Source organism: Lemur catta, chromosome 8 (assembly GCF_020740605.2).
Source record: "Lemur catta isolate mLemCat1 chromosome 8, mLemCat1.pri, whole genome shotgun sequence".
Classification (NCBI taxonomy): Eukaryota; Metazoa; Chordata; class Mammalia; order Primates; family Lemuridae; genus Lemur; species Lemur catta.
In genome coordinates, this window is record NC_059135.1 from 64,655,812 (window position 1) to 64,676,128 (window position 20,317).

Consider the following 20,317-nt stretch of genomic DNA (forward strand, 5'->3'; position numbering starts at 1 on the left):
GCAAGACACCAAGAATATCCAAAATACTCTTGAAAAAAAACACTTTCATGAAAGTTGGAGGATCACACTTGCCAATTTCAAAACTTACTAAAAATTTTAGTAATCAACACAGTGTGGTAGTGGAATCAGGATAGACATATATCAATGAAATAGAAGTGAGAGTCCCAAAATAAACCCTCATCTTTATGTCCAATTGATTTTGAAAATGGTACCAAGGCAATTCAAAGGGAGAAATAGTCTCTTCAACAAACGGTGGTGTGATAACTGGATACTAACATGCAAAAGAATAAAGTTAGACCCCACCCTCACACCACACATAAAAATTAACTTCAAATGAATCACAGACCTAAATTTAAGAGCCCAAACTAGAAAACTCTTAGAAGAATGCGTAGGAGTAAACTTTGTGACTTTGGGTTAGGCAAATCCTACTTATATACTATACCAAAAGCACAAATGGCAAAAGAACAAAATAGATAAAGTGTACTTTATGAGATAGCACTTCAGAACCACTAAGATGGCTATAATGAAAAAGACAGACAATAACAAATGTCGGTGAGGATGTGGAGAAATTGGAACTCTCATACATTGCTGATGGGATAGTATAATAGTGGGCTGCTTTGGAAAACACTCTGGCAGTTCCTCAAAAGTTTAAATATCTAGTTGCTGTATGACCCAGAAATTTTACTCCTAGGTATATACTCAAGAGAATTGGAAACATATGTCCACTTAAACACTTGTACACAAATGTTAATAGCAGCATTACTCATAATAGCTAAAAATTGGAACCACCCCCAATTCTATTAACTGATGAATGGATAAATAAAATGTAGTATATTTATACAACAGAATATTACTTGCCAATAAAAAAGAAGTATTATATGCTATAATATGGATACATCTTGAAAGTATTATGATGAGTGATAGAGCCAGTTGTAAAAGATCATACATTATATGATTCCATTTACATGAAATGACCAGAATAAGCAAAGCTATAAGGATGGAAAGCAGATTAGTGTTTGATCAGTGTTGGGGAGATTGGGTAGTAACTGCTAATAAGTATGGGGTTTCTTTTTATAGTTATAAAAATGTCCTAAAATTAGATTGTGGTGATGGTTGCACAACTCTGTGAATATACTAAAAACCATTGAATTTTATACTTTAAATGGATGAATTGTATGGCATACAAATTATATGTCAGTTAAACCATTAAAAAAAAAAAAAAGACTTGCTGCCTCGCTGTTGAATTTCACAGTGATAGAATTATTGTGGGTGTGGATACAAGTATTGCCTCTTCCCTAAAGGAATATGCTTGAGAAATTAAGAAGTCACAGGAAAGACGAGGCATATTAAAGATGATCCAGGCAGGAAAAAAAAAGTTCAGGCCTGTTATATATTGGTAGGATAGGAGACTATCTCCTGGGTATGATTACTCTATTAATAGATAGGTAAAAGTGGAGAAGATTCATTTAAACAATAAAGGCTATAAAAGTTGTCAGTACCAAAGTGGAGTCACTCATGCCAAACCTAACAAAATGGAGCCAGGAGGTCATAAGTGAAGGGCCCTCAGGCACATGTGCCCTAACAGGAACTGCCAGGAAGAACTTTCCCAACCGGAAGTTCCAGTTAAAGCTACTTCTAGCAACCGCCAGTACCACCAATGAACAAATGCCATCAACTGCGACAAGCCCCCATAGCTAATGGTTTTTGTTTCAAAACAGCTTATGTGGATTTCTCCTTTTTGCCTTTAAAAGCGTCCCCTTTTCTCCAACCCCCATGCTATTCTCAAACAACCTCTTTTTTTTTGAGTTCGTCTCTCTGTGGCTAAATTTAGTTTGATGATACTTGTGGTAGTTCTAGAAATACTGATTTCATAACAGTCACCATGTGAGGAAAAAATACAAGTTCCCCACCACACAAAGAGGAACACTGTGCTAGCTTTCAGTGCTCAACAAGATTATTACAAAATAGATTAAACAAATGCCAAAAGATAATTACAAGGCACAAGAGCTGTGCCTCCGCACTTCCTTGAGGCAGACGCAACCGGTGTAAACCAGCCCTGACTGCTGTAGAACTGCTTTAGCTGACCTACAGTACCCTTTAACTAATTATAATACTAAAGTCTCTGCCTAATGAAGAATTGTAATATCATTAACATAGCGTGGGTTATGTAAAACACATGGTGATTGGACTGCCCATGCTTGATTTGCTTCAGTGTAAACATGTGATGATCCAATATAAGATCTCTAAAGTGACTCAGTGGGAAAGGATTTAAGGCAACACCTGGGTAGGTGGGGTGGATCTTACTCTCCAAAGAGCTTCTGTAGCTGCCCAGGAGTGAGTGTGCGGAGAGCTCCTGTCTTGCCCAGGAGTGAGTGCCCTGTGAGTAACCTCCCAGAAACCCATCTAACTGGCCAAGCAGGACCCGTCCGAGTCCTTCGTGCCTCTCTTGGCTTCATCTCAGTTGGGGCGGGGAGTGTTTCTACACTTTATAGTGACCTGGGATTTTCCCAAAATACCATGGAGGACTCCACGAGACAAAATCTATGTATGTCAGAAAAACAAATACTTGAGTATTTTTTATTTGGACAAGAGAATTTGACTTTAACTTAAATTCTTTCGAATTTTTATAGCTTTGGACTTCAATTTTCAAGGAGATTTAACCTTGGGCCTTTAATTTCACCTTATTGAATTGCATAACAAGAGGCAGTTAGTTATAGTCATATTTTGGTCATTTTGTTGCAGAGTATTTTCATTGAGTTATTTACTCTGTCTGCAGAACCTCTCCTGAGCCTATGTGGACAATATGGCTGCACATAATTAGAATGGGAAGGAGACTAGGGAGTAACTTTTCGGCTTTGGGTACTTAATGGCCCTAGAATTGATTTAATTAATACACTGTTTTGGCCCATTTCAGAGCTTTCTGGGGCAAAATCAATATTGACCTCTGTTGATTCAAAATGACCCACAAAAGAACAGGAGTTGGTATTGGGGGAGTGACTTAATGAAGGTTAGCAGCAAGGCAATCTAGGAACTCCGGACCTTGGGGGATGGCCAGGCTCCCGGCCGGCCTTGCCAGTGAGTTAAGTGGAGAGAAGAAAAAGCTGCAGAATGTTGGGGTTGGAAGCACATTTCCAGGGTTCGTGTTTCCCGTGAAAGGACCTGGATCAGTGCAGTGCTTTTGGTCTTCCCACCCCTCGCTCATGCCTCCCCTCTCTGCCAGGTGGGCTAAGTAAGGGTAAGTAACCGGCTTGTGTAGCTCGGTGGCTGCTCCAGTCTCTCTGGCCCGCCACACCTGTGTACCCTGGCTGACTTGGGCTCTGCGGTAAGCCGGGCAGTAAAACCTCGGCCCTACCGGTGGAAGCCTGCGGTTTGCCTGCGCTTACTGAGTGGGCACGTCTGCTTAATTGTGGGGTTCGGAATTAAGAAGTCATGGTTGTGTTTCCCTCACCCCTCTCCAGCTTAGACTTCTTCAGTGTTAAAGGGAATAATTTGGTTTCTGTGTGTTGTCTGCATTGCCTCTCTTCAGTTGGCATGGAATTCAGGTGGGGAAAACAGAGGCTATTTATCCGCTTCTTCAAACTGTAATATATGGAGTCAGAGAAGGCTCTTTCCCAAAGGAGACAACCATTGGTCTCAGTCTTGAAACACGATTCAGACTGTAATAGTCAAAAAAGATAGAAAAGTGACTCCAGGTAAAGGCTCACATGTTTGTGGCGTGTCCAAGAGACCCCAAGAGTGTGGTGTAGCTAGAACACGGTGTAAGAAGAGAAAGAGGCAGTAGATAAAGCTCAACAGGTATTCAGGGAACAGAGAGCTTATAGCACAGAGGGTTATATCAAGGTCACAGTTCCCGCTGAGAAGCAAGCCTGGGGAAAAACAGAAAGTAGGACAGTTCTCTGGGTCTCAGTAGCAGGAACTTGAGCAGAGCCTCTTTAAGGCCCTGCTTAGGAATGACACGAATCCAATCACCTGCATCCTTGCACAAAGCCACTTAAAGCCTCAAATTCTGGAAGAGACTGACTATATGCTTCACCCTGGAGACTTGTATAGTGGAGAGGGGGGTGTCAGGGAGGGCATTTTGACAGTTCTACTAGGACCACATAGAATGGGAGAGGGGCAGTTCCCCAAGGGAAGAACTGGAGGCTATTACCTGAAGACGAGGAAAGAATGCTCTGCAGGAGAAAATGTCAAATGTCCACTACAACAGCTTTATAACATGCTAAAGCGTTTAGAATTTAGTCAGTTACCACTTACTGAGTTCGTACTTGCACAAAGCAAGTGTTTCCCAAAAGCATGTCCCATGAAACTCTTTCCATGAGATGTTCTTAAAATATAGATTCTAAGATCAAATTAAGAAGTTCCTTAGCAAAGAATTCTGTTTAACTTTATTTAACTTAATCATGTTCGAACTTACTTGACTACAAAAATCCTTTTTAAAAAAGTCAAATATCTATTAACATCCCACAAAACTTATTTGAAATGCCCTTGGGAAGTATTGAGCCCTCTCATTTGATTCTCAAAGCAATTGTGCAAGGTATTTTTATGCTCATTTGACAGATGAGAAACCCAAAACTCAAAGTTATTAAAAACAAATCAACAACCACCACAAAAACTCCCTCAAGTTTTCTGACCTCTTAAATGGGACACAGCCTAGGTCACAGACCTCAAATGCATGCTTTACCCACCGTGCCACAGCCACCCAGCCCTGAGAAACACCAGAAAGGTTTGCAGCAGGGGAATCCGTGACTGCTTTTGTGTTTTCCCGGGATCCTCCGTCAGCGATATGGAATCCACTGCACGCAGTGGGAGTGTGTGCATGAGTGGGATGGAGGGGTAGGAAAATAGGTTTGGTGATTATTGTGCCAATTTAGAGATAAGTGGTAATGGGGAAACTGAACCTGGGTAGCAGCGGCCAAGATGGAAAAGAAAATTTAGGAGAGATACAGAGTCAGTGTCATTAAGATTTGGTTACTGATTGGATGTAAGGAGTGAGGGATAGCTCCTAGGTTTCTCGTTTTTGATGCGTGTATATGTACAGTAGCATCATTAAAAACATAAGCAATTCAGGAGGAGAAGCTGGAGGAGAAGTTGAAGTTTCTCCAGAGTCAAAGTTATACTATTCTGAAAAGAAAGTAACCAAATTACAAGCATATTATAATTGTCCCATGCCCTTGTCGTTTTCAAATTTTGGACAAATAACTATATAATGACATTTGAGTTTAACTCATTTTAAGCAAAGAGATATTGTGCTGGCATATTTCTATTATTAATTCACTCAAGTGCTATGGGAATTCTAAACAATTTAAGTTCAGTCTTAGTTTCTACACTTAGAACTTTCCAACTAGTTGCAAAACCAAGAACTCCAGAATTTAGTGGCTTAAAATAACAATCTGCAACTTAAGGCTTGACAGGAAGGCTCATCTCTGCTTCATATGTCATCAGCTTTGGTGGTTCCAGAAAGAATTGAAGGACCCTCTTCCAAGAGGGTTCACTCACAGGCACTGGCTATTGGCTGGGAGGTCGGCCTGGATTAAGGGATGGGGCCTTCCTTCCTCTCCATGAGTGCCTCTCCCTGTGGCCTGGCTTTCCTCACAGCACGGTGGCTGGGTGCTAAGGGAAAGTGACCCGAGCGCTGTACTGCCTTTTATGATCTAGCCTTGGAAGTTACACAGAGTTCTCTATTACCTGAGGCAGTCATAATGACCCACCCAAATTAAGGGGAAGGGACATAACCCCCTCCTCTTGATGGGTGAGTGACAAAGTTCTGGAAAAGCATGTGGAATGGAAAATATTGTTGTAGTCACTTGAAAAACACAACTGGCCACATTAGTTATGACATTTATTGTATTCTTTTAAATGTGACAATTCTCCTTCCTTCTTCAAGTTACAAACTAAAGAAAAAGTCAGTAAAACTAAAGGAGTATCTTGATTTCCTTTTTTTAAATTTTATTTCAGAATATCACAGGGGTACAAATATTTTGGTTATATAAATTGCTTTGGTACCATTTAAGTCAAAGATATAAGTGTGCCCATCACCCAGATAGTGTGCATTGTACCTGTTAGGTGTGAATATACCCATTTCTCCCTGCCACCTGCTTGATTTCCAATGTTATTTCCATATGTGCACATAAGTGTTGATCAATTAGTTCCAATTTAATGGTGAGTAGATGTGTTGTTTGTTTTTCCATTCTTGTGATACTTCACTTAGAAGAATGATCTCCAGCTCCATTTGGATAATACAAAAGGTATTAGTTCACCATTTTTTGTGGCTGAGTAGTACTCCACGGGATACATATACCACATTTTATTAATCCACTCATGTATTAATGGGCACATGGGTTGTTTCTACTTCTTTGCAATTATGAATTGTTCTGCTATAAACATTTGGGTACAGGTGTCTTTTTTATAGAATGTCTTTTTTTCCTTTGGGTAAATACCCAGTAGTGGGATTGCTGGATCAAATGGTAGTTCTACTTTTAGTTCTTTATCTACACACTACTTTCTATAGACGTTGTACTAATTTGCAGTCCCACCAGCAGTGTATAAGTGTTCCTACCTCTTCACATCCATTCCAACATTTGTTGTTTTGTGAGTTTTTGATAAATGCTATTTTTATTGGAGTTAGGTAGTATCTCATTGTGGTTTTGATTTGCATTTCCCTGATGATTAGAGACATTGAGCATTTTTTCATATGTTTGTTGGCCATTAGTCTATCTTCTTTTGAAAAGTTTCTGTTCATGTCTTTTGCCCACTTTTTAATGGGGTTGTTTGATTTTTTTCTTGCTGATTTGCTTGAGTTTATCTCAATTTTCTTTAGGCAAAGATCAGTCAACTAGTTTGAAAGTCATTGGTGAAATTATGAAGAAATATTAATACCAAATAATCTAGTTAAAATATAGATATAACACTATTTGGCCAATTATTAACAGTTATCAGGATGTTATAGGATGCCAAAGACTGGTATCATCAACACATTACATTCTAGACTATAATAGGCAGTAAACTGGACACATGATTTGTTAACTCTCTAAGTTGAACTATTATTAAGTCAATTTGATTCATTGATGTCTATAATATGTTCTTCTTATGTAATCAAAACCATGGATTTGGAAACAAAAACATATTTTTTTCCAAATTGCATTTTTAACATCTTGAATTCTCTTGAAAAACAATAAGATATCTGAAAGTAGAGAATTTGAGGAAATGAGACAGAAGAAGAAAACAAAATATTTAAGTTATGGGAAGTTGAAATTTAAAATTTCATAAACAATGGAAAATATTTCTTATACATAGAGGAAGAAAAGGGCACAGTTGGAACTGCAAAATTTCTCTAGTATGTACCAAATACCAAGTGTCATATGCGTCATCACATTTCTTTCTGATATTATTACTTCCAGCCATATGTGTGTTTTCTATTGCCAGGCAGTTCTCACTGTGCCCAACATTCTCCATCCAAATTCCCACCCTTTGCTTGGCAGCCCCTGGATGTTCCCTTTTTCTGTATGGAAATACAACTCTTTCCAGAAGTCTAGCTCTTACTACTTGATTGCCATAGCAGGACGATGGCTGGTTTAATGAAAAGATGGCCAGTTAGAAGGTGTAAAGTTGGTATAATGGCAAAGGTTACAGGGAATTGAGAGAACATTTCATAATGCAGAGGATAATAAGCCAAGCTCTCAGGCAGAGTGACAGCCTCCCAGATCCCCAGAGTTCTCCACGAGGCAGTGGCACTGTGGATGATACTAGCTGCAGAGAGCAAATGATTGCATCAGATATGAGACTCTCTGGGCAATTCTCAGGGACATTTTAAAAAACTTCTTTTGAAGTATAATATACACACACAAAAATGTATGATGTGTCAAGCTTCATATGTTTTCACAAACTAAACACCTCAGGGGAGTTTTTATACTTAAAGCTCTACCCTGCCCAACTGTTCTGGAAACTCTGATGTCGGATTTGCCTACAAAACAAAACAACCTCAATACATTTCTGAGTATTTCCTGTGGAACTGGTTATTTCCCAAGCTCATCCCTCAGCTGGCCCAGGCTTCAGGCCTATTTAGAACACATTCCTACACCCACCTTTTCTAGTTTTGCCAGCTCCTATCAGTTCTCCCTCTCCTTTGAGTGCTTATTTACTCTCAACCACACATTTTCGTAATCAGTGGTTCACTAATTGCTTCACACCTGTTCCCACTGCAAATGTATTTTGAGAGCATGTATTGCTTACTATTTAATAAAAAAGTTAGTTTTCCTTTAATATATCACTTAAAATTGCTTTCTATCTTCCTGAAGTAGCATTATTATAAGGAGCAGAACTAGAAATTAATGATAAATGGGATTTTTATCATTAATAAGATTTTCAACAGCTACACAGTTAAAGCAAGGAACGCATAAGATATTCAACTCTTTAATATTCTGAGTCAACGGTCCAACTACTTTAACACTCCGTCCTGTGAGATAAGATAACCAGTTCACTCATGTGATCAAAGATCTCTATAAATTCTTATAAATTTATCTTTATAAATTCTGTTTCTATGGCATATTGGTAAGCTATTTTAGTTATTGCCCAAACTGCAAACTCATAGATTGGAGACCAGCTACAATAGGGCTTCCCTCTCTGAAAATCCTATCTCTGTAGGACAGGCAAAGTTGACCATATTGGCCTTGAGGTCACATGTTAAACTGCTGGCATATGTAGGCAGGGATTTGTTTTACACATTTTACCTAAAGAATATTATAGGCCTGGCGCGGTGGCTCACGCCTGTAATCCTAGCACTCCGGGAGGCCGAGGCGGGAGGATGGCTCGAGGTCAGGAGTTGGAGACCAGCTCTGAGCAAGAGCGAGACCCCGTCTCTACTAAAAATAGAAAGAAATGATCTGGACAGCTAAAATTATATACATAGAAAAAAAAATAGCCAGGCATGGTGGTGCATGCCTGTAGTCCCAGGTACTTGGGAGGCTGAGGCAGAAGGATGGCTTGAGCCCAGGAGTTTGAGGTTGCTGTGAGCTTGACGCCATGGCACTCTAGCCCGGGCAACAGAGCGAGACTCTGTCTCAAAAAAAAAAACCACAAAAACAAAAAAACAAAAAAAAACGTTAAGCTGGGATAACCGGACAGTTGATGCAGTGCCCCCTTTGAAACTACATTTCGGGCATTCACTAGGCCTTGGGACCTCAGCTTCATCAACAGAAAAAGTTGCACCTGAAGGTCTTTAAGTCAACTCAGCTTGACCCCAGTCAGCTGGAGTGACGCCCTCCGGGGTGGCCGAAGGGCGCGCATGCGCAGCCGCGCCGGCCCCGCCCCCTCATCTCCGCGTCACGTGACCCGCACTGCCCGCGGGGCACCTGAGGGTGGATCCCACGTTCTTGGGGCCTCCAGGTGAGAGGGCCGCGCCCACGGACCAGCTTAGCGGCGGCGTCAGGTGGGGGAGCGCCGCTGGGTTCAGCCCGCGGAGCCGCCTCGCTCAGGGCGTCTGAATTTCCCGTTCCCTGGAATCCTGTTTTAAGCGCGCAACAGGGCCGGACCAGGACCCTAAGGGCTGCGCGGCGCGGTCGCGTCTGCTTGGCCCGGGGCTGGGCGGGGCCTGCCGGCGCCGGTGGAAGCCCCAGCCGGGCGCTGCCCGAGCCGGCTGCGCGCTGACCCGGCGTCCGAGGCCGCCCGGCCGGCTCTGAGAGTTGGGCATTTCGTGCGGGGGGAGTAAGTCGCGGGCTTTATCGTGGGGGTGCTTGGCTAGTTGGGGTTTGCTCGGATTAGGTGGGGATGCGTGTGTTTACACTGGCCGCTTGACCCGCTTCGCCCAGGGGCTCAGCGCTTGGCGTGACAGCGAGGCCCGGGTGGACGCCCCCGCCCCGGCAAGTAGGGGTAGGCTTGAGGGCGCTTTTCAAAACTGTTAAGCTGACGGTGGCCTCCGTGTTGCCAACTGGGTCCAAGCTGCAGAGGGAGCTGAGTGCCACAGGGGAGTGAAAGCCAACGTTTGTTTGGAAAATCACCTGCGTCTGCACTTGCACAAGTGGGATTTTGGGAGTTCTCCAGAAAGCACCACCTGATCTGTTGTTTTCAGTGCAGTAATACAGGCGATAATCTACCAGAAACTTTCGTGTTTTTTAGACCTTATTGGAATTTATGTTTGACAAAAAGAGGCTGAACTTTTGTGGATAAAGGGAAGGTGGGAAAAGGCGTGTTCCATTTGTAAATTGTTTTGTAGAGATTTCCGTAAAGAAGATTAGGACAAAAGATCATGAATTTTACAAGTCAAGGTTATACCTATCCCTTCAGGGCTGATTACTGTCTCATTCCAAACCATTTTTTCATTGTCAGATATATACGTATTTTGATTTTGGTAGATTTATTTTCTAATCATTTCATATTGTATTCTATATATAATATTGAAAGGCTGGAACTCAGTTGGGTTTGAACCAAATAAATAATATTTATTTGAACATGTTAGGTGTTTGACACAGTTTTACGTGGTCTGGATACAGAAATGAACAAGATCGATAAAATACCCACTCCTTTGGAATTTGGGGAAGAAAACAAGTATCTGATGATGGTGGTAATTGCTATGCTGAGAATTAAAATAGAATGTGCTAGCCTAAAGAGTGGCTACTTTAGGGAAACCCTCTCTGAAGAGGGACACTGAAATTGAGATCTGAATGACACATAGAATCCCAAGAGCAGAGGGAAGAGCATTTCATTTCAAGAAAACTGCCTTTATGAAGGTGGAAGACGAGGATGATTCTGGCTGGGGAGGATGGAAAGAAGTGAGGGAGAGTGGCAAGAGTTGAGGTCTGAGAAACGAACAGGCAAGAATCAGATCCCTGAGGGTTTTGTTTGCCATGGTGAGGAGTTTGGATTTTATTTTGAATTTGTAAGTATTCGTGTGTGCACTCTGGTGAACTCCGTTTTTTGCCACTCTGGTTTTCTTCTCTTGGTTTCCTTGATTTATCCAGAGTAGGTTCCTCACCTCAAATCTTTTATATCATTTTATTCTTTATCAGACAAGATGACAAACCATGACAAGGTAGCTTTCATCGCTGCCACTTAAATTTTCAGTGAGAGCTTAGTTTTTTATGAGCGAATCCTACAGTTGCATCTTAAAGGCAGAGCAAATAGCCTTGGCTCCACCCTGTGGAAGGAGCGGCTGAGACAGTTTGTTAAAACAGAATTTTTTTGAGTTGAGATTAGATCTGGAATGAGGCAGTGTTGGGAATTAATTAGTTATGGGAAAGGCTTCAAAGGTGAAGTAAATACCTTAGGTTTTGAAAGTTCAACATCAAATCAGTTTGAAGTTATTTGACAAGTGGCTTTTTCAGGAGTTGTGGAACTTCATTAGTATGGTAATGGTGACTGTGATCATCTTCAGAGGTTATAGTCTTATAAATGTTTTTTGTCTTTCCAAAGTTATCCTTATCCCAAGCAATAGATTGTCCTTTAAAAATATAGGAGCTTTCATTGAACAAATTCTGACATTGATTTTGGCCTTTTTATATGGATTTGAGTTGCATTTTCTGATTCCTAGGATGAAGTAACCTTTATCTACTTAAAAATTGCAGGCTGTTTTACTTCCAATAAAGAACATGGTGAAACTAATTCACACATTAGCTGATCATGGTGATGATGTCAACTGCTGTGCCTTCTCCATTTCCCTTTTGGCTACTTGCTCCTTGGACAAAACAATTCGTCTGTACTCCTTAAGTGACTTTACTGAACTGCCACACTCTCCATTGAAGTTTCACACATATGCTGTCCACTGCTGCTGTTTCTCCCCTTCAGGACATATTTTGGCTTCATGTTCAACAGATGGTACCACTGTCCTATGGAATACTCAAAATGGACAGACTCTGGCAGTGATGGAACAGCCTAGTGGTAGCCCTGTGAGAGTTTGCCAGTTTTCCCCAGACTCTACTTGTGTGGCATCAGGAGCAGCTGATGGAACTGTTGTTTTGTGGAATGCACAGTCATACAAGTTATATAGGTATGAATATTTAAATCCTTCCTGGTTTTAATCTTGTTGAGTAGGTATAAAACACACACACACACATACACACACAGAGAAAGCAAAATATTTTGATGACTTTAGGAAGCAGATAGTTTGCAGACAGCACAAACAAAAATATTTTAACCTATCTTCTAAAGGTCAAAAAACTAGAGAGGTGTTTAATATGATTCTGGGGCTGGGTGTGGTGGTTCACGCCTGTAATCCCCTCACTTTGGGAGGCCGAGGCCAGAGGATCACTTGAGACCAGGAGTTCAAGACTGGCCTGGGCAACATAGTGAGACCCCATCTCTACAAAAAATTAGCTGGGTGTAGTGGGGTGTGCCTCTAATCCTAGCAGCTCTGGAGGCTGAGGCAGGAGTATTGCTGGAGCCCAGGAGTTTGAGGCTGTAGAGTTGTGATTGCACTGCTGAACTACTCTAGCCTGGGTGACAGATTGAGACCCTGTCTCTTAAAAAAAAGAAAAACAAAAAAATTGTTACAGTGGATTTGCTTGGTTCTGAGAGTTTTAAATTCCAGTCTTTTTAAAAATAAGAGTTAATTTTGTTAGACTTTCTGGATTTTTACTGTAAGAATTAGGTAAAGAGAAACAGTCTTTTGAATAACATTCAGTGATTTTAGGCTTTATTGGTGTCACTTGTGGCTCAAGTGTTCTCAGTAATACAGTAATGATAGGTAAATCTCACTAAAGAGGTAATAGCTATTTCCCTGACTAGGATTCTTGCTGGGTGAATGAGCAAGACCAGAAGAAAGAACTTTGTGACTCGTGTGATGGTGTGTTATTTATCATTTAAAAAAAAAACCTCAGAAGAAGTTTTGGAAAAAATACATCAATTAATTTACATTGGTAATGTTATGTTGCAGTGTACCAACATTCTAATCATACACTTGGATTTATAGTGTGGTAAATATATAACAAAAGTTACCATTTTAGCCACTTTCAGGTGACATTAAGTACGTTAAAGACCATAAACCATAAAGACCATTTAGGTGTTTTCAACTAAAATGACCTAATTTACCTCCCCTTACTTCTACCTCCCAACATCTTTCAGAGCACAAATGCTAGCTGGTCAACAACTGATGCTCACTTAAGCTTAGTCTTCCACTTGAAGAAGGTGATATGTTTTAAGTTGTGTAAATAAATGCTTAGTTTAAAGAGAAAGCATGGAAGGAACAAAATGTTTTAATATGAATGAAGTAACAGCTGGTAGCCAAGGAAACATTTTTTTTTTTTTTCGTTTATCGTGTGATGACTTCTGGCTCTGTAGCGTAACTATCCCTAAAGTATTGTAGTTAATGATGTATTATAAAAATGATGCCCTGCTGGATGGGACACTGCACTAATTGTTGCATTAACAGCCTGTTTTTCCTAATTGAGAAAATTATATTGTCAGCACAGTGCTTCCCTGTCTTCCTAAGACAATTTTAACTTGTTCACAGCATTTTCTTTTCGTAAAGAATTTATATTTGCACATGACATGAAAAGCATTAGCCTTGCTTCAGTGTGATTTTTATACAGAAGGTGAAAGAACGTTTGACTCCAATAACATGTTTTTCAATGAAAATAGTTTTGTCTTACCTTTTTAAAAAAATATTTGGCTACAGTTGATATTGTTGGTTGTCGTTGCTTTTTTATAAGTTTTATAGATTTTAATGTGTTTATACTGACTTGCCACATGGCAAAATGTGAAGATATGTGGACTTTGGAGCCCTATAATTACATGTAGGCATATTAAGATGTGTAAATCCTCCCTTACTTTTAGAAAGCATATTTCAGTTTATAGCATATAAATGATATTTCTGTAGACATCAGTTGTCCTTTCTCTCTAGTTCTGTGACAGCCATTTATTCTTTTTACTATATCAAGCTGCTGTTAGAAATTGTGTAATAATATAAAGTAAAAGATGCTCTGAAATGAAAACCCCTTTTTTGCTTTTATTTCAGATGTGGTAGTGTTAAGGATGGTTCCTTAGTGGCCTGTGCATTTTCTCCTAATGGAAACCTCCTTGTCACGGGCTCTTCATGTGGAGATTTAACAGTGTGGGATGATAAAATGAGGTGTCTGCATAGTGAAAAAGCACATGATCTTGGAATTACCTGCTGCGATTTTTCTTCACAGCCAGTTTCTGGTTAGTTATTTTACTCTTTTAAGCACTTGAAATTCCTATTCATAATTTGTACTACATATGACTTTTATTCTATTTCATCATTAGTAAAGCGAGGAGCCCTCCTAATTTATTCCTTTTAAGGGATTATCCTCTCGTTTTTGATCAAAATGAAATCATGAAGAAATAGGTGGGAAAATCACCTTCTTTAGTATATGTAGGGGGTGATTTAACTTGGTGCAAAAGATTCAGATTTAAATATGTTAACTTAGAGGATTAACCCTATTGGGTTTACTATGATTTTTAAAAATACACAATGTTGGTATTCAAATAGAAATGTGACATTAAAAAATTGGAAACAGATGCCACATTTTGCATTTGCTAACTTAATCTTCCAAAGGTTAAATTTATAAAATAAGATGTTTGGCAACACAATTACTTTCTCAAAAAGAAGGAAAACAAACCTCCTGAATACAGGTATAGTCTCTTGGTTTTAAATAGATACAGTGAATTGGAAAAGTTTTTGTTTTTTAATTTTTTTTTTTTTTTTTTTTTTTTTTTTTTAGAGATAAGGTCTTCCTCTGTTACCCATGCTGGAAGTTTTCTTTTTTTTTTTTAACTTTTATTTTTTATGTTAGGATGGAAGTTCTGCTTTTGCCCCCTCCAGTCTTGTCACCAGACTATTGCTGTCCATGGCAATATAATGTGAGCCATGTAGGTAAATTAAACATTTTCTAGTAGTAGATAAAATTAATTTTAATAATGTATTTTTTACCCAGTGTATCTATGATGTTATTTCAATAATTGATAATCAGTAAACATTATTAATAGGATACCTTACCCTTTTTTGTACTAAGTCTTTGAAATCCAGTGTGTATATTATGGCACATTTCAATTTTGACTAGCTGCATTTCAAGTGTTCAGTACCCACATATGGCTAGCCACTGCCTGTTGGATAGGACAGGTCCAGACAGCAGACAGGATGGTTTTGGCATTCCCCTATTTCAGACGTATCAATGGCTTGTTAAAATACCATTAAGGTAAGATAAAACCCCCAAAGCAAAGCTTATAAGTACTTTGCATATTCTGTTTCACCCTAATATCAAATCACTCTTGGCTTCATGCATTCTCTTTTGCCTCACTGTCCACCTTTCATTCCCGGAATGTTTCTAAGATTTTTCCAAGGGTTTTACATGTGGATGCTTCACCTGGTTCACTCCTTCATCCTTTAGATTTAGGCTGAAAAATCACTTCAGATGACCCCCCCCCACGCCGCCCCCCCTACAACCTCCTCCCCACCAAATCTGTATCATTTTGATATAATCTTTTATTTGAACACTATTTTTTTTTACAGTACTTTCAGAAGGATTACAGTTCTTTTTTATATAGATAATGTTTAATAGTGTTTTCCTATTAGCTTGTAAGCTCCTTATAGGCAGGAACCTAGACCTGTTTTCTTCAGTGACTGGTATACAGTAGGCCTTGAAATGTAGATTGATGGGTAAGATTCTTTTTAGTGATTTGCTGAAATAATAAATTTTCTTTTTATTAACCCATTCTTATATTAATTTAATTAAGACAATTTGTTCTTTTAATATATTGTGTGCTATTTTATTCTAAGAATAGTTTGTAACAAACAAGAACCATTTCTTCCATTTCTGTGGTACCTTTTCCACATTTTATAGGCACTCAATCTTTGATGAATTATATAAACGTGGAGAGATTAGGTTTTTTTTTTGGTTCTAAATGATCTGAAACTAGATTTCCAATAAAAATACTATTATTATTAATATATTAGTTAATATTAGAGTAAAACTAGGGCTGCTTTGTTTTGTTTTTAGAGAGATCAGCAGCTTATGGAGTCAGGAAAGGTTTACTAAACCAAACAGAATTCTATGTGAGATTCTGAAATAAGTAATACCTGTATCCCTACTTTGCCTTTAGAGCATATTTCAGTATACATTTCTCTCAGTATAATTTTTTTTTTTTTTTTTTTTTGAGACAGAGTCTCACTCTGTTGCCCGGGCTAGAGTGAGTGCCGTGGCGTCAGCCTAGCTCACAGCAACCTCACACTCCTGGGCTTAAGTGATCCTACTGCCTCAGCCTCCCGAGTAGCTGGGACTACAGGTATGCGCCACCATGCCTGGCTAATTTTTTCTATATGTATTTTTAGTTGTCGAGATAATTTCTTTCTATTTTTAGTAGAGACGGGGTCTTGCTCAAGCTGGTTTCCAACTCCTGACCTCGAGCGATCCACCCGCCTCGGCCTCCCAGAGGGCTAGGATTACAGGCGTAAGCCACCGCGCCCGGCCTGTGCTTTCTTTAGTTTGTTTCATGCTTCTGTTGAAATAGATGTTAACCTTATGTGTAAATTCCCTGAAACAGATTGATATATGCTTTAAAAGTGATTTATAGAAATTTGTGAGAACTACTTATTTACTTAAAAGACAAAGTATATAATTTTAATTTGTTATTTAATTTGGTATTAATATCTATAAATAGTTATTGACTTGTGACATTTTGCTTAAATAAGGACAAATAATCCCATTTGCACCCATTGAAAAATGATCCATTCTCTCCAGTTTTTAAATGATAAATCTTGGGTTAGGTTATTAATACAATTTAGATATTTTTCCTGAAGAAAAGTTATTTCTAAATATTATATTTCCATACCGAACATAGGCATATTTTAAGCTCCATAATTTTCTGTTGTCTTAGCCAAATTCTTGCTAAAAGAACTTCAGAATTAACTTCAAAGAGTCTATTTAGTCAGGAAACAGTGAAAAGAAAGTTTTGCCAATTAGGTCTAATATTTAAATTTTTTTTTTTTTTTTTTTTTTTTTTTTTTTGAGACAGAGTCTCACTCTGTTGCCTGGGCTAGAGTGACTGCTGTGGCATCAGCCTAGCTCACAGCAACCTCAAACTCCTGGGCTCAAGCAATCCTCCTGCCTCAGCCTCCCGGGTAGCTGGGACTACAGGCATGTGCCACCATGCCCAGCTACTTTTTTCTATATATATATTTTAGTTGGCCAGATAATTTCTTTCTATTTTTAGTAGAGACAGGGTCTCGCTCTTGCTCAGGCTGGTCTCGAACTCCTGACCTCGAGCAATCCACCCGCCTCGGCCTCCCAGAGTGTTAAGATTATAGGAGTGAGCCACCGCACCCAGCCTTAATATTTAAATATTTTACTCTCAGTCATTTATTGAGTAAAATGTTTTACCTCAGAAAGACTTAGTGATTGTTAGGAATTCCCTACATCCATCAAGATCTCTCATAGAAAGAATACACTTTGGGTGAACCTGTGCTACAAAAACAGAAGTGCTGTTGAAATGTGGAAATCCCATGGAGTTAGAAAAACTTGCAATGAAATGGAAGTTAATTTGTTGTTTGTTAATAAATTATATGTACTTTCAGTGAGGCAGACAGCATCCTTATAAAAAATTTACATACCCAGGTATATAAATTAAATACTGTACACTGAATAGTTGAAAACTATAGTGCAATCTTAAGATGTGTATTAGCTTTCTTAATTGTCTTTTATTGCTATAAGTGTCAAACTCCCTTGATGAAACTACATCTGTGGTATGAGGTGGAATGCCTGTAAAACTGAGTTGATGATACCAATATTTACATTACCTACACATATTTAGGAACTTAATTTAGTAGATATATAATTATACACTGAAATTATCTTAGGCATAAACTAGTGGGGTTTTTGTAACACCATTTAACTGATTGTTTCCCTAAATCATATAATATTTTTGACCAAAAGGGCTGAGTTGATGTTATTTTGGATTTATATAATTTCAGCCTTTGTCATGATTAAATCAAATGGGAAAAAGTTCCCATTATTATTCCATGTGAATTATAGACCAGGCTTTTAAGAAATTGATATGTCCTAAAAAAGAGTTGAGAATGATTAAGCATTTAACATTCTTAATAGTAGATGACTTTTCTTCCTAATTTTTCCCATCAATGCTAGTGTCATAGGCTCTAAAATTGAGTTAGAGGATACTCTCCTTAGCGGTTCAATATTGGTACTTGCAGCCTTGGGTTATATTCTTAGTGGAAGGTAAATAAAGGGCATTTTATGGTAGCAACTTCAGGACTAAAGTTGTAATCCTACGTAGTACCTTGTTTAAAAGAAATTCTTTAATTGAGATTTCACTAGATATGGTGTAAGTTAACTAATGTTGCTTAAGTGAATAGAATTAACAAATCTCAGTATAATAAATTGAAAATTTTTTGGTTTAAATGTTAATTCTTTGTATTTATTTTTAACAAATTTTTAGGTGGAGAACAAGGCCTCCAGTTTTTTCGATTGGCATCATGTGGTCAAGATTGCCAAATCAAAATTTGGGTTGTTTCTTTTACCCATGTCTTAGGTATGTATGCAACTAGTACTTCTCTAAAATTATTTGTGATCTTGATAAAATTTCTATTTAATCTTTTTACTTAAGGTATCCTGGGTACCTAAAAGTGATTGTAAACATATGTTTTAAGAAGCTTTGGATCAAAGTAATACACGATTTAAAAATCAGGTGCTCACTGCTGATTATGACCTTACTCCTTCTGCTACCATGCACATTCCTGCTCACCAGAGGTGACCACCACTCTTTTGTTGGCTTGCAATTTCTGTAAACATTGTTTGTATTACTATTTATTTTTTTGTTCACTGTTGTTACTGCTTTTTGACAGTGGTTTTCTCCATGCATCCCTCAGGTTACCCTTTCAGTTAAGAAGCTTATGATCAGTTTTGGAATACAGTATTTCTTTATGTTATTTCTTTAATAATTCCTTCTCTACTTTGTTCTCTTTTTACAACTCCCATTAACTGAGTGCTATGTCTGTTTGTTTTCCCCACATTTATCTCTTTTTTCTACTTTATGGAAAAATTGCTCAGCTTTTTCTTTTAACCTTCTTTTGAATTTTTTATCTCATCAATCATATTTTCAGTTTCTAAAAGCTGATCATCCTCTTTGTTTCCTTTTCATAATGTCCTTTTATTTTACAAATGTAAGATTTCAAAACTCTCAGGATATCACTTAGGAGTTTTTGTTTTGTGTTTAAGTTCCCTTCTGTTTCCTGATCATCTTTGTTTGCTCTTGGTCTCCTTTTTTGCTTAATAGTCTATTTACATTTAAGAATTAGACAATAATAAGATGTTCAGAAGCTCTGTGCATGTGGGTGGTTTGTTGTTGCTGGCTTCCCTTTAGCATGAGGAGGTAGGTAGTTGGCCCTAAAGGGGAGGGGTTGGGGGCTTGAGAGTGGATGTCCATGTGGTCCAAGAGCTCCTTAGGCAGTTATTATTTTCCTTAGAAATATTTTGCTGGGGGATAGGCACCTGGCTTTTGTGCAGCATACTAAAGGTGGGGTTGGGGAGGGATTGAAAGTAGACATTGAGTGTTCCACATACAGACTTTTCAGTTAATTTTTCTATTTTCAGGTCATGTTTGTGTCATTCTAATTTTATTTTCCCCTGACTGTTGATAGTCCTAAGTCATGGGGGATTTTCTAGGGCAGAACAACTTTCTTCTTGGCTATAGCCCCCTCCCTTGTACTCTGCTGTTCTGTTGTACTGCCTCATCGATTCATCTGTTTTCTGCCTTCCCAAAGTTGCTTTCAGTTTCTTGTTTGCTGATGCCCCTTCCCTTTCTTCATCAATGTACATTTATATCTTTATTCCCTCTATAGCATTTCATTGAGAACTGAAATTTTGTGGTCAGTTGGCCATCTTGATTCAGATGCCTCAAAATATTATTTGTTACCTACCAAGCTTTGGTTAAATCACAAACTACATTTTTATTCCTAATTATGCTAGTGTATAGAGAGGAGCCCGCTATTAGCAAATAAATACATTCCTTTTTGGGTAGTAATTTAGTTTTATTGCCTGTTAGTTTATGTTTAGTAATTCTTTTAATGGATGACATGCTGGTGAGTTTAAGAGTTCCTGTCCTTCTCTGGTGTATCCTACCTCTTCCTTCTACTTCATTCTTTACCAGAAGTAAAATTCTGGTAAGCAACTATAAATAGTCAGTCGTGTGGGTGTCCTAAATACAATGTCTTTAATAATTGTTCAGAAGTAAAGACTTTCATAAATTTGTTGGAAAATATTTCTACACTGACTTTTTTAAAAAACATGTAACAGTTTATAAATATATAGTTAAAACATTTTCATAAAGCGTTTATCAGCATTTGTAGTTAATTGCTTAT

General features: G+C 38.5%; 1 protein-coding gene across 6 annotated transcripts in view; it reads left to right on the forward strand.

The window, feature by feature from the left end:
• The first annotated feature begins 9,319 nt into the window (after positions 1–9,319).
• WDSUB1 (WD repeat, sterile alpha motif and U-box domain containing 1) overlaps positions 9,320–20,317 on the forward strand; it is a 43,645-nt gene continuing 32,647 nt past the window's right edge. The window contains exons 1-4 of one of the 6 annotated variants that reach the window (XM_045559257.1): positions 9,320–9,381; positions 11,556–11,977; positions 13,943–14,127; positions 18,397–18,489. In XM_045559257.1, the coding sequence (XP_045415213.1) occupies positions 11,580–11,977; positions 13,943–14,127; positions 18,397–18,489 (676 nt within the window). In that variant the 5' untranslated portion in view covers positions 9,320–9,381; positions 11,556–11,579. Of the gene's footprint in view, positions 9,425–9,606; positions 9,700–11,555; positions 11,978–13,942; positions 14,128–18,396; positions 18,490–20,317 lie in introns of those variants that run through there. The other 5 variants (XM_045559260.1, XM_045559262.1, XM_045559258.1 and 2 more) reach the window with 5 other exon arrangements.